This window comes from Musa acuminata, unplaced genomic scaffold (assembly GCF_036884655.1).
Source record: "Musa acuminata AAA Group cultivar baxijiao unplaced genomic scaffold, Cavendish_Baxijiao_AAA HiC_scaffold_1138, whole genome shotgun sequence".
NCBI classification, from domain to species: Eukaryota; Viridiplantae; Streptophyta; class Magnoliopsida; order Zingiberales; family Musaceae; genus Musa; species Musa acuminata.
Genome location: NW_027021350.1, coordinates 2121272 through 2134130, shown reverse-complemented (window position 1 = coordinate 2134130; position 12859 = coordinate 2121272). Strand labels below are relative to the sequence as shown.

At 34.6% G+C, this 12859-nt stretch overlaps 1 protein-coding gene across 4 annotated transcripts; it reads left to right on the top strand.

The window, feature by feature from the left end:
- Nucleotides 1–1508: 1508 nt before the first annotated feature.
- On the top strand, nucleotides 1509–9442 carry LOC135671289 (transcription termination factor MTERF9, chloroplastic-like). 4 transcript variants are annotated; one of them, XM_065179350.1, is made up of 2 exons: nucleotides 1509–1671; nucleotides 7879–9442. In XM_065179350.1, the coding sequence occupies exon 2, from the start codon at nucleotides 8199–8201 to the stop codon at nucleotides 9366–9368; it is 1170 nt and encodes a 389-aa protein (XP_065035422.1). In that variant the 5' UTR covers nucleotides 1509–1671; nucleotides 7879–8198; the 3' UTR covers nucleotides 9369–9442. The 4 variants fall into 4 exon arrangements, with proteins under 4 accessions (XP_065035422.1, XP_065035421.1, XP_065035423.1 ...); XM_065179349.1 differs by having other exon boundaries at nucleotides 7872–9442; XM_065179351.1 differs by having other exon boundaries at nucleotides 7866–9442.
- The last annotated feature ends 3417 nt before the right edge of the window (nucleotides 9443–12859 follow it).

The following is a 12859-nucleotide window of genomic DNA, read 5'->3' as shown; positions in this document are numbered from 1 at the left end:
TCATTCATGTGAAGTCATCCATAAGTAATGAAAAAAATAAGTCAGATTTTATAAATTAAATAATAAAAGGATCAAAAGATTTCCTAAAGATATTTCTACCTAATGGAATTCAATATATAAATTATTTAAAAAATCTTTTGAATATTAAAAATTATTATATATTTTTATTACAAATAATATTATGAAAGTTTGCTTATATTCGCAACATTGGAATGTATGCGAAAGAATTTTAAAACTTTTTAATAATGTAATATATACATTTACTATGCATATTTTTTTTGGTTGTTTGTATTAATATGCTTGGTGAATTATAAGAATATCAATATGATAATAATTTAAATATGACAATAATGACTATAAAATTTAAAAAATATAATTTTTTTAATTCTATTGATTTATTTAATTACATATGTTTTTAACTCTCGTATTAGATTAAGTGACTTTAGTAATTATTCAATTATTTAACCACTTATTATGAAAGTTTAGGAGTCAATGATATTGGTCATAAAATTAGAGATATTAAAAAATTAATTATTAATGTATATAACTATTATAGTGCTAATTATAGGAGACAACATAGTTCCTTCCAAACGTCTCCATCCATGGATCAGGTTATTAGAGAAAATAAATTTTGTAAGAGAGAAAAACTATTATTATAAAGATAAAAAATCAAATTGATCATCAAGCTAAAACTTAATATGTATCTAGCAACTTAGTATGTGACAATAATAGAGTTTCTTATTGGATATGATATATAATGACATTTTCAATGTTGATGATGAATACTAGTAACCCTAGTGTCGATGATAACTATGGATCAAGACTTCAACTGAATTCTAGTTAAAAGAAGATTGAACACGTCCCTCGAATTAGTTAATTAGACAAAGACTATGAAATAGAACTTAGAGATCATCTAGGAGGATAACGATCTCCTATTTAATATATCAATTGAAAAAACGATTGAGACATCTAACATCAGAAGCGATTAAATATTTATAATTTTTACATAATTTTATATCAAATATTTTATTATATCATTACATATTTACACTCATACTCAACATAGTTGTACATTCATTATCTTCAAAAATTAAAAACAAATTAATTATAAATTATTTTTAAATGAAATAATGAAAAATTATACGTTCAAACTAGAATAAACCGAAACCAATTCTTGCCAATTCGATTTTGATTCCAAATTTTGAATTGACAATTTTTGAAATCGATGATTCTGAAATGGTGGCTAAGGCTTAAAAAATATAACTTATATTTAAATCACATTGCCCTACTTATATTTAAATCATCAAATCTTATATTTGCTGGTTTAGTTTGTGAATCGAAGGAGAATTGACGTCAGCGGGCGCCCGATAAGTGGGCCGGGCGAGCGTGTTCAACCGGGTGCAGGCCAGCCGGCCGCCTGATTCAGGCAGGGTCGAGCCCGAGTCAAGTCAATTTGGATCTTCGTTTCGATTGAACCAGATGAGAACGGCATCATCAAATGCCCTAAATGCAGCGGTGAAACTGTCTCCCTTCTCTTACTGCGACTGCGGCGTTTTCCTTGGCCAAAGGCGGCGGCATCTTCCTCCGTCGAGCTCTCATAGCTGCGGCTTTTTCCCCGGAGAACGGTGGATGCTGCGGCTTCCTCTCCGCCAGCGAACGGTACAGCGTCCGGTATCTCTCTCTAACCCATCCTTCGCCGTCGCACAATCCCTTCTGCTTCTCTTCACCCTCTCTTTACATCTTCCCCTTCCCTTTCCTACTCCCTGATAGTTACCCGCTACCCCTCCCAACAAGCAGTCTGCAGCATGTCACGAGCATTTACTTTAAAGAAATAGCATGTCACTGTATGCAAGTTAAATACTGTTGTTAAGATAGACAGCAGGAGAAGTGATGCTTTCGGAGAGAGCAAAGAGGATCGGAGAAGTCTTAGAGACAAAAAAGCATGGAAAAGTTAGAAAAAGAGATAGCAGAGACAATAATCCGGTCACTGTGCAAAGAAAATCATAATCATTTGTCAATAGAATCATGCACAAATCTGACTATTCCTCATGTGAAGCATTTTAATTAAAAATATACCTAAGATAATACTAATCTAACTAGGTTTCCCAAAAGAAACTATCTCAACAGCAACTATTTATTTTGATGAAGTGTTTGGTTCATCAAACCTCTTAGTTTTCTTATTATGTTTACTGCATTGTAGTTTCCTTTTCCAGCACACCAGAACAACACAAAACCCCAAATGATACAAAGGACTCGACTCACCCTAAAGTACAAGTTGAGTAAACAACTAGAATTTGACTTGATTTCCAAACCCCAAAATAGACCCAAAATCTCAATGTATTTGGTTAGGTATAAACTTACACTTTTATGTCAGCATAGTATGTTCTCTGCCAAGTGCTGAAAGCAACTATCTTCGCTACATGAGGCTTGCTCATACCTCAAAACACACAGGCCTGCTTATATTTGGATTGTCAAATCTTGTATTTGGTGGTTTTGTTGGTGATTGAAGTAGATTTTACTGGTAACAATAGAGAGATATTTTAATGCTCTTAATTTAACTACAGATATTTTCTTACACAGAGTTCAAAGATACAAAAGATCCATATGGATGATGATAAATAGTTTGGACATCATGGCTTTTGTTATTATTGTTGTCGTTTGCACTTGTTGGTTTTATTGGCATATTCCCACTGATTTGAACCAAATTCATCATAGGTCCAGAAAGATTATTGAATTTGAGCTACATTGGTTGTATATCTATTTTTTAAATGTCATGAGATTCAAGTTAGATCATCTTAGTTCTATCTAACCTAAACATTGGGTGCTTGGTGCTCGCCTAATCACTCGAGGCGAGGCCTGAGCGCCTTGCCGTGCACATCACGCAGGCGTTTTCACTCATGCGATGCTTAGGCGAGCACCGACTGGGCATTGGGCGGTCTAGTCACACGCTCGAGTGGTGTTGCACCTAAATTGAACCTCAGTTGGGTCCATTAAGACAAGCAATTTGATCCCCACCCTCGTGTGACTCACCTCCCTTGGAATGTTTCTTCCCCTCCTATTGGAGAGCCCTAGGCAACCTCAATTCCTACTCCCTATTGCGTGTAAGTGCAATGTCTAGGTTTAGCATCCCGATCCTTACATTTTAAAAAATTACATTGTCATCCCTATAGTTACAAAAGTATGATATCTAAGTTTATTTACTCTAACGTTGTCAGTTTTACCAACGAAAATACAAAAATAAAAGGTTAAAAGGTAATTTAAATATTTCAGTTAGTGGTGGCGGATGACGTCGGTGGTTGTGGACGACGGCGCCACCGAGGGTTGTGCGTGACTGTTGTGGATAAGGAGAGCGATAACGAGAGGTGATAGCTGCTTTGTATCTATATCGACGTCGATGCAGTTGTCGAGCGATGAAAGGATTGTCGATATAAATGTCGAAGGGTGCCTCTCGGCAACTGCGTTGATGTTGATGCTGAGCGGTGCCGCTCAACATTTGCATCAGTGGCCATCTCGTCGCTCGACACTACATCGACGCAAATGCAGATGCAGAGCGGCCCTCACCTCTCGTTACTATTCTCCTCATCCATAACAATCACCCGTGACACCCAGCTGCGTTGTCGTCTAGCACCACCAACGCTGTTCATCATCACAAACTGGAACGTTAAAATAATATTTTTTCCCTTTGTTTTCATATTTCCGTTAGTAAAACTGACCTCATCATGGTAAATGGGTCTAAATGTTTCACTTTCGTAATTATAAAGATGTAAATGTAACCTTTTAAAGTGTAGGGACAGAGATGCTAAAGGTAGCTAACTACATGAGTTAATCTGTAATGAGTCCCTATTGCATAATATCTGGCCGTGCCTATACATATTGGAATACATGCTATTTTATTTAATCTTTTGATCCTTTATTAATTTCTTGTTGCTTGCCGCATAAGTCGGTTCTCAAATGGTTATGAACATCAAATAATTTTGCAATATGAATTGATACCTATTTGTTGCTTAGACATAATAATATGCATACTTTAGTCATCAGATGGAACCACACATGAGAGCGTAGCTCATTTTTCTTGTCTATTTTTTGCCCTTGGGATAACTTCATCACATGCATGCTGGTTCTGGTGTCTTGCTTTGAACCACAGTAATGAAATGTTGGACCTCTTTTCACACGTATTTACTAATTACACATAGAGAATGCATGTATATATTCAATTTTGAGGCTAAGGGGTGCCATCATTAATGGGATTTGGAGAGGGCACTTTGGTACTAGAAGCTATTAGGAGCTGTCACTGTATCAACATGCTCTGCTCATTACATCGAAGCTCTTAGTTCTTTTTTGTTGCGCATGGCTGTGGATTTCTTCATCCATAGATGTGATTTTATATTTTGCTGTGCTTATATTTTTATTTTCATTTTTTCTCATTTTCATTTCTTTGCAATGAGATGGTAGATATGTGCCTTGGCAGTCATAAAAAACTGTGGTTTCATTTTTACATTGTTGAAACATTAGTCATTTTGGTATTCAAAATAATTTTATCTGACATTTCAAATTCCCTATGACATCAATTATCTTCTTTTGTTCTTGAACATTGGTACAGTTGTTGTAGTAGAAATACAGATCTGAGTAAAACTTGAACAAAACAAAATTAGGCAAGGCATTTCTAGGAAACTATCTTCAAGATAGATAATTTTCCCACTACAATGCAGATGGCTTCACAGAAATTCTATCTCTAAGGATACAATGCCTATTACCTGAAATAATCAAGATTGCACTTCTTGATTACTTGAAGAATAAAAAATCAACTAGAAAATAAAGAGAAAGACAGAATTCAGTACTTTGTTTGCACTAGAATTTTCTTATTGGTTTACTCTTCCATATAGCAGAGTTTATTTAGACATTGAAAGGATGCTAAAACATCCTTTCAGTTATCCTAAAGAGTTATGACTTTTTGAACCATTACAGCACATTAAATGAGGTTTTAAACTGCAAGTAGTTTCCATAACTGTTCCCGACATTTCTTTCCCATTTGTTTTTAGTAAATCCTCATACATAACAATCCCTGACTAATTTACATATGAGAAAAATATAAATCATAAAATTACAAATCGAAATCTGTAATAGGCATAAGTGTAAAATCTGGGATGTATATAGTGTATATCCATAAGTGGACTACCCTTAAACTTTGGACTAAATATAAGGAACCATATTCACACAATATACGAGTTTTGAATTCTAAATTTGGCAAACCTTTTTTGGACTTTGTACTGAATCCTAACTTACCCAGTACTTGTAGGATCTTACTGGTATGATCCGTAAGAAGCAGCCTCTTACTTCTCTATTGGCAAAGTTAGACTTATTAAGAGTGTCCACAATCATTGTAACTGGTACCGGAGGTCATAAAAAATAATCTTGACTAATATTTATCTAAATTTGCTTAAGTTGATCGTAGTCTAGATATTGTGGTTAAACATGGTGCTCAGTGATGAGGGTAATAAATGGCGACGTGACTCGGGCTGACGTCAACTGACTCAGACGAAGCTCACGTCTCGATCAACCCGGCTGGACCTGGTCTAACGAACCAGAACACCGGCCGAGGCCCATTAACGACCGCTCAGGCTCGATCCCTCACGCCACGCCAACAGCGATGTCAGATGCCATCAGAATCAGAGGTACGATCTTGCTCCCTGCTGGCAGGCACATCAGTTAACACTAAACTTCCCTATAAATACCCTCGCGTTCTAAAGGAGAGGGGAGACACCGAGGAAAACACCGCACCACCCCACATCATTGACTTGATCGTCGGAGGGGTTGGGCCGAGCTTCCGACCCGACCCGTGTGCAGGGACGAAGACGGAGCTGTTTCTTCCCAACGCCGCAGAGTGGAACCCTTCCCCGCAGGACGCCCCCACGAGCTCCTATGTAAGTCGATTCCTGCAACCGGCCGCATCGGCAACCCCCGAGGGACTCCGAGCAAGATCCCCGCCATTCGGACCTGAACCGAGCTATGACGGCCCCAAGGCCACGGCTCAAAAGTTGTTCACACCAACACTCAGTATTCTAAATTTTGTTATATTACGACATTTCCAATGAGTGTATTTAGTGGCAAGTGACAATTAATTTCCAGCTCTCGGATATGAGTTGGTTTAGAACTGACCTAATAATGTAAATTTTATCAATCTCAAGTGTTCAATGATGCAAAAATGCATGCATATCATATATGCGCATTTACTTTAAAGAAATAAGAAGTTGCAGAATGCAAGTTAAATACTGTTGTTAAGCTAGACAGCAAAAGTGCTGCTTTTAGATAGAGCAAAGAGAACTGGGGAAGTCTTAAAAAAATAAAACGCATGGAAAAGATAGAACAAGAGATAGCAGAGGCAATAATTGGGTCACTGGCCAAAGAAAACTATAATTATTTGTTAATAGAATCATGCACTAGTCTGACTATTCCTCATGTGAAGCATTATAATTCGAAATATATCTAAGTAGTACTAATCTGACCAGGTTTCCCAAAAGAAGCTCTCTCAACAGCAACTGCTTGTTTTGATGAAGTGTTTGGTTCATCAAACCTCTTAGTTTTCTTATAATGTCTACTACATTGTCTTTACAGTCCACACCGGAAAATTTCAACACAAAACCCGAAATGATCCAAAGGACCTGACTCACACTAAGGTACAAGTTGAGTAAACAACTAGAATTTGATGTGATCTCCAAACCCCAAAATAGACCCAAAATCTCAATGTATTTGGTTAGGTATAACCTTACACCTTTATGTCAACATAGCGTGTTCTCTGCTGTCGTGCTGAAAGCAACTATCTTCACTACTTGAGGCTTGTTCGTGCCTCAAAACACAGAGGCCTGCTTACATTTGAATTGTCAAATCTTGTATTTGCTGGTTTAGTTGGTGATTTGAAGTGGACTTTACTGGTAACAATAGAAAGAGATTTGAATGCTCTTAATTTAACTACAGATATTTTCTTACACAGAGTTCAATGATGCAAAAGATCCATATGGCTGATCGTGAATAGTTTGGACATCATGGCTTTTGTTATTATTGTGGTTGTTTGCACTTGCTGGTTTTATTGGCAACTCACTGATCTAGGCTTTTTTTCTTCATTAATGATATGTAGCTGAGGCTACATATAATGTTTTTTACTGTAGTTGAAGTTGTTTACATGAGCATCTTTCTCATAAATTAAGTTCCTTTATCAGCATAGAGCCAAATAAACTGTAGCATTTCTTGATTGAGGCAGTTTTGTTATCTCTTTATTCATTTTTCAGAAAATTTATTGCCTTTCTCTGGTCTTCCAGCTATGTTGTTTTCTTTTGTCAAGTTGCACATCTTCATCAGCAATGCCTTTTTTAGAATGTTGAACCTCACAAATTACTGTTATTGATTAATTAAACAGTGTCTTTTCTACTTACCGGTTTTGCTAGACTTATAACTAGATCATCTCTTGGCATTCTTGATGAAATGGATCAATTACTCTGGAAGTGCTGATTTGAAATGTTTCAGGTTTTAGTTGTAGGACATTAGTCAATCTAGATCATCTCTTGGGCATTCTTGATTAAATGGATCAGTTACTCTGGAAGTGCTGATTTGAAATGTTCCAGGTTTTAGTTGTAGGACATTAGTGAATCTGATGTTAGAGAAAACATTATTCATCTTCCAGTTATTCTGAATTCTGTGGTACCCTTTGCAAGTCATTGATGTTCAACCTATTAGTATAAACATGAGTATACTCTTATGCAGAATATTTGATGAAAATACATTTGATATGGTTTTTCAATTGCTACTGGGATATAGGACGCTTGGTAGTTTCTAAACCCACCAACTACAATAAAAAAATAAATGGAATTTAGTGTCAGTGTGCAGGTGTTATTTGAAGCCATTATTTCAGTGGTGGAGAATTGCTTGGATGTGAGCATGAGAATGAGTAACTAATCATTGGTACTCTTTATCAACTCGCAAACACCAGTTAGAGACTTATCTCTGAAAGAAATGGCTGATTGGAATTGAATGCATGTGGATTAACATGAGTGGTAGAGGAATGTTGTCCGAGACAGATGATTAGTTGAAAGTTTTCACCATCCTTGATTTGAAGCAGAGGAGGAATTTGGATTGGAGAGGGCAGAAATAAGACTACTTTTCTTGTATTTTTCTGCAAACAGTACGTGATACTGCCTCAAAAGACAATGTTTTTGGTGCAGAAGAGGCTCTTTTGCCTTCTTTCATGTAACAAGTCCACCATCCATCTTTCCTCATATCAACTCTGCAGTCTGTTTAGCTTTTCCACTGCCGAAGACCACAGTTCAAATCATAGATCCAAATTTATGTTGGTCGACCCCCTTCAGTCATGTGAACTTTCGTCAAAAGAGGCTGCGAAAATGGCCAAGGATCACATCCGTGAAAAAAAACTTCCAAGTTCAAGTCCTTCCATTGAGTTCTTTAAGCAGAGCGGTTGGAGTGATGCACAAGTCATGAAGCTTACCCGGAGGCAACCCAAGTTGATATTTGCTAACGTAGAGACTGTCCTGAAGCCCAGGATGAGATCTTTGCAGGACATGGGATTTTCTGACACTGAAATATTTCAGCTGGTTTCATCATGTCCGACTCTGCTCTGTTTACGTGATATCCAACCAACGGTCAACTTCTGGAGGTCACTTCTTGGTTCTAATGAGAGGTTTCTGAAAGCCTGCAAGAGGAACTTGTTTATTCTTACTTCTAGCTTGGCTCGGAATATAGAACCCAGTATATCTCTCTTGAGGGAACATGGCATCAGTGACGAGCGCATCGCGCATATGGTGGTGACAATGCCGGGCAATTTTGGTAGAATAGACAAATTAAAGGAAGTTATCAAATATATTGAGGAATTGGGTGTCCCACGTGATTCTGGAGTATACACTTATGCACTTCATGTGGTCGTTAATGTGAGCAGGTCCAAGTTTGATGCTACGTCGGTAACTCTGATGAGCTTTGGGTGGTCCCAGGCTGACATCAATGCTTTATTCAGGAAGTGCCCAAACATTTGGTCACTCTCAAAGAAGAACATATGTGACAAGATGACATTCCTGACGAAGGAAGCTGGTTGTGAGCTGACATGTATCAGTCACTATCCCATGCTTCTGAAGTATAGCTTGGAGAAGAGGTTGAGACCTCGATATGAAGTTCTGAAGTTTCTTAATCAGAATAAATTGCTGGATAGAGAACATAACCTGCCATCTGTCATGATGCCAAACGAAGAGAAGTTCAGAAAGAAATTCCTTTTCCTGCTCCGCAAGGAGAAATTTATTGCTCAATATGATTCCTATGTTGTTGCTGTGCAGGGAAAGCACCATGTTGTTGCCGAAAACTTGGATTGCTAGTGTAAACCTATAACATTTGTGACAATTTAAATTCTCCAAGAGTTTATTAGAGTAGAACTTCCATGTTGATTTTAGGATTTTTCTTCTATTTATTTTTTCTACAACAAAAAGAATACTGATTCTTATATATATATATATATATATATATATATATATATATATATATATATATATATATATATATATTTTATTTATTTATTTATTTATTTATTTATTTATTTATTTATTGATATGTTTAAGAAATTAGAGTTTGAGGGTGATAAAGGATCATTTGATCGATCGGTCATTGATGTGACCTGACCTGAATGACTATCCTTATCACAAAACTCAAACAATCTATTTAAAAATTAAATAAAAGAAAATAAGTTAGTATTTCCTTATTTTGTGTATTGCTTTATTATAATATCCTGTTCAAGCACAATAGAAAATTTCAACAATCATCAAAATATTAATTGATCCAAAGGTGTTGAATAAAACTATAACGTGACTTATTTCCAAACTCAGAAATAAATCTAAAATCTTAATGTATTTGGTTAAGTATAACCTTGAACACACCTTTATCTATTACAGAACTGTAAGCCATTATCTTGATACCTTGAGGTTTATTCGTATCTTAAAACACGTTGCACTGCTTATATTTTAATTATCAAATCTTGTATTTGATGGTTTAGTTGGTTATTTGAAGAAGAATTTACTAGTCACAATACAAAGAGATTTTAATACTTTTAATTTGACTACATATGTTATAACTTTAATTTGACTACATATGTTATACTTTTAATTTGACTACATATGTTTTCGTATATAGAGTCAAGTGATGCATAGCTCACGAATAGTGACTAGTTTCATTAACAAATTCTGGATCTATATTATGCATCTTAATTAAAAGATTTTTTTTTTTCACCAATGATGTGTATAGCTAAAGCTACATATAAGTTTTTGGTTCATCAAATCTCTTAGTTTTCTTATCTTGTCTACCTTTCTACAATTTTCTTTTCAAACATATCAGAAAATTTCAATAATCAACAAAACCCCAAATGATCCAAATATGCTGAACAACTATAACATAATTTATTTCCAAACCCGAAAATAGACCCAATATCTAAATGCATTTAGTTAGGTATAACTAGTTCTTATCTAAGTTCGATTCCAATCATAACTAAATCAAATCGACAATCTATTAATTTACAAATTGAATCAGAATTGACCATGGACAATTGATTTTAGTTCTTGGATTTGGAAATTTGAAAATATTGATCCCGAAATCTACTATTGGTTCGAATCGTTAATTTGATTATTTTTATATAAAAAAATCTCGATCAAATATGGACTGTTGGGCTCAAATGATGACTGTTGGGCTCAAATGATAACTGTTGGGATCAAAGTAGATAGTGGCAGCGGTCGTGCGTGGGCAGGCCATGTACAGGCAGTGGCCATGCGTGGGCAGGAACCGCCGCAGCAGCCGCTCGTGGGCAGAGGCAGCCCCCGCAACGGCAGCGGTCGCACACGGGCAAGTGCCGCCGCAGCGGACGCGGGCTAGCAACAACCGTGGCCAGCCCTTCAGCGCTGCACGTAGCGTCGCAACGGCCGCGTGCAATGCAGATTAGGATTTTGGCATAATTATGATTTTGACCTCGAGGATTGGGTTTTGTAAAATTACAGTTCTGACCTTTGCAAATTTCATAATTCCAATTTAGGTTCTATCAACATATTTACAGTTTTACCCTCGAGTCTATTTTGCCAAATTACAGTTCTGCCCTTTGTGAATTTCTTAATTTTAGTTTATATCCTATCAAATATTTACAGTTTTATCATTATGAAATTGAGAAAATTGGTTTATATTCTCAATTATAAAATTGATAAATATGATTTATTATAATTATGATTGAATTTAATCATAATTATATTTTTGATTATTTGATTGGATTTAATTTTTGATTTAATAAACTATAAATTATGGTTTACTTTATAGTTTTCTCATATGAATTATTGATTATACATGTGGTAAATAAAATCCAATTATTATTCTTAGATATTTATTTAGTTATTCACATGTATATATTGAAATTGTGAAATAATATTTATTTTTCACATGAAGGCATGATTTATATGTTATCATGATTATCATATGAGTTTTCTTTTGTTGATTAAAGTTCAATAATTATTATGGTTATTTATTATTTAATTATTTAGTATTAATGTTCAATAATTATTATGATTATTCTATTATTGAATTGCTTAGCATTAATGTTCAATAATTATTATGGTTATTCTATTATTGAACTGCTTAGCATTAATGTTCAATAATTATTATGATTATTTTATTATTGAAATTATTTAGTATTAATATTCAATAATTATTATGATTGTTATTCTATTATTTAACTATTTAGCATAAATTAAAGAAATTTGATAAATATTATTTGTAATTCATCTCCTTAAGTTTTATCTGACTTGTAACTAGCAAAGTGACCTTGGATGATAAACATTTGTGATATGAATTACAATAAAGGTCTTATCATTTATAGGACATTTTGGATTGTATTTTATATTTTTGTATTCGTCTTGTAGCCACCAAAGTGACTTGGATCGATAATTTATAAAATACATTATGAATTTAGTCCTAAATGATATTAAATAAAATAATATTCATAATGGCAGCATGAATCAGGATAAAGAAATTTAGTAAATATTATTTGTAATTTATCTTCCTAAGTTTTATCTGACCGGTAGCCTAGGATGATAAGCTTATCAGATATAAATTACAATAAAGTTCATGTCATTCATGGGATATTTTAGATTGTATTTTAGCTTTTTGTATTAGTCTTATAGCCACCAAAGTGACCTGGACCAATAATCTATAAAATACATTATGGAATTATCCTAAATAATATTAAATACAATAATATTCACGATAGCACATATAATTATGAGATTTAGATAGTCCCAAAGGAGAATCTATTTTAAATAATTATATGATGGGGTAGGATGATACTATTTCGGATATTCTTGTAGTTTAGGGTTGTATATCCAAATGTAACAACACTATTCCACAAGGATGGTATTAGTCCTCCATAAAGTGATATTGAGTGAACACTAGATATGTTAATATTTCACCCAAAGGTGAAATATAGATGATATCAATAGTTCAGGAAACTCAAAGCATTAATGTTATATTATTATAATGTTACTTCCTTTATTATATTTCTATAAATGTCCCTATACTTTCTGAAATAAATGGCTTGAGCATATACAAGTTGTAATGAGTGAGTGAGACCTTAATCATATTAATTGAACAGAACATAATCTTAATTACTGAAAGTTCTGTGAAATAAATAATTGAGGTGACTGATTAAGAAAGGTATGAAAGACTTAATTTTATGATACATAGACTTCAGTACAGTTTACAACTAGCGCATGAGAATATATAAGGATTAATTTAAATTATCTGATAAGTCTATTAGTTGACACCTTACTATGAATTTAAAATT

Bases quoted from the DNA above. Each gene is read 5' to 3' on its own strand.
- LOC135671289 (XM_065179350.1), top strand. From the start codon at position 8,199: ATGTTTTTGGTGCAGAAGAGGCTCTTTTGCCTTCTTTCATGTAACAAG.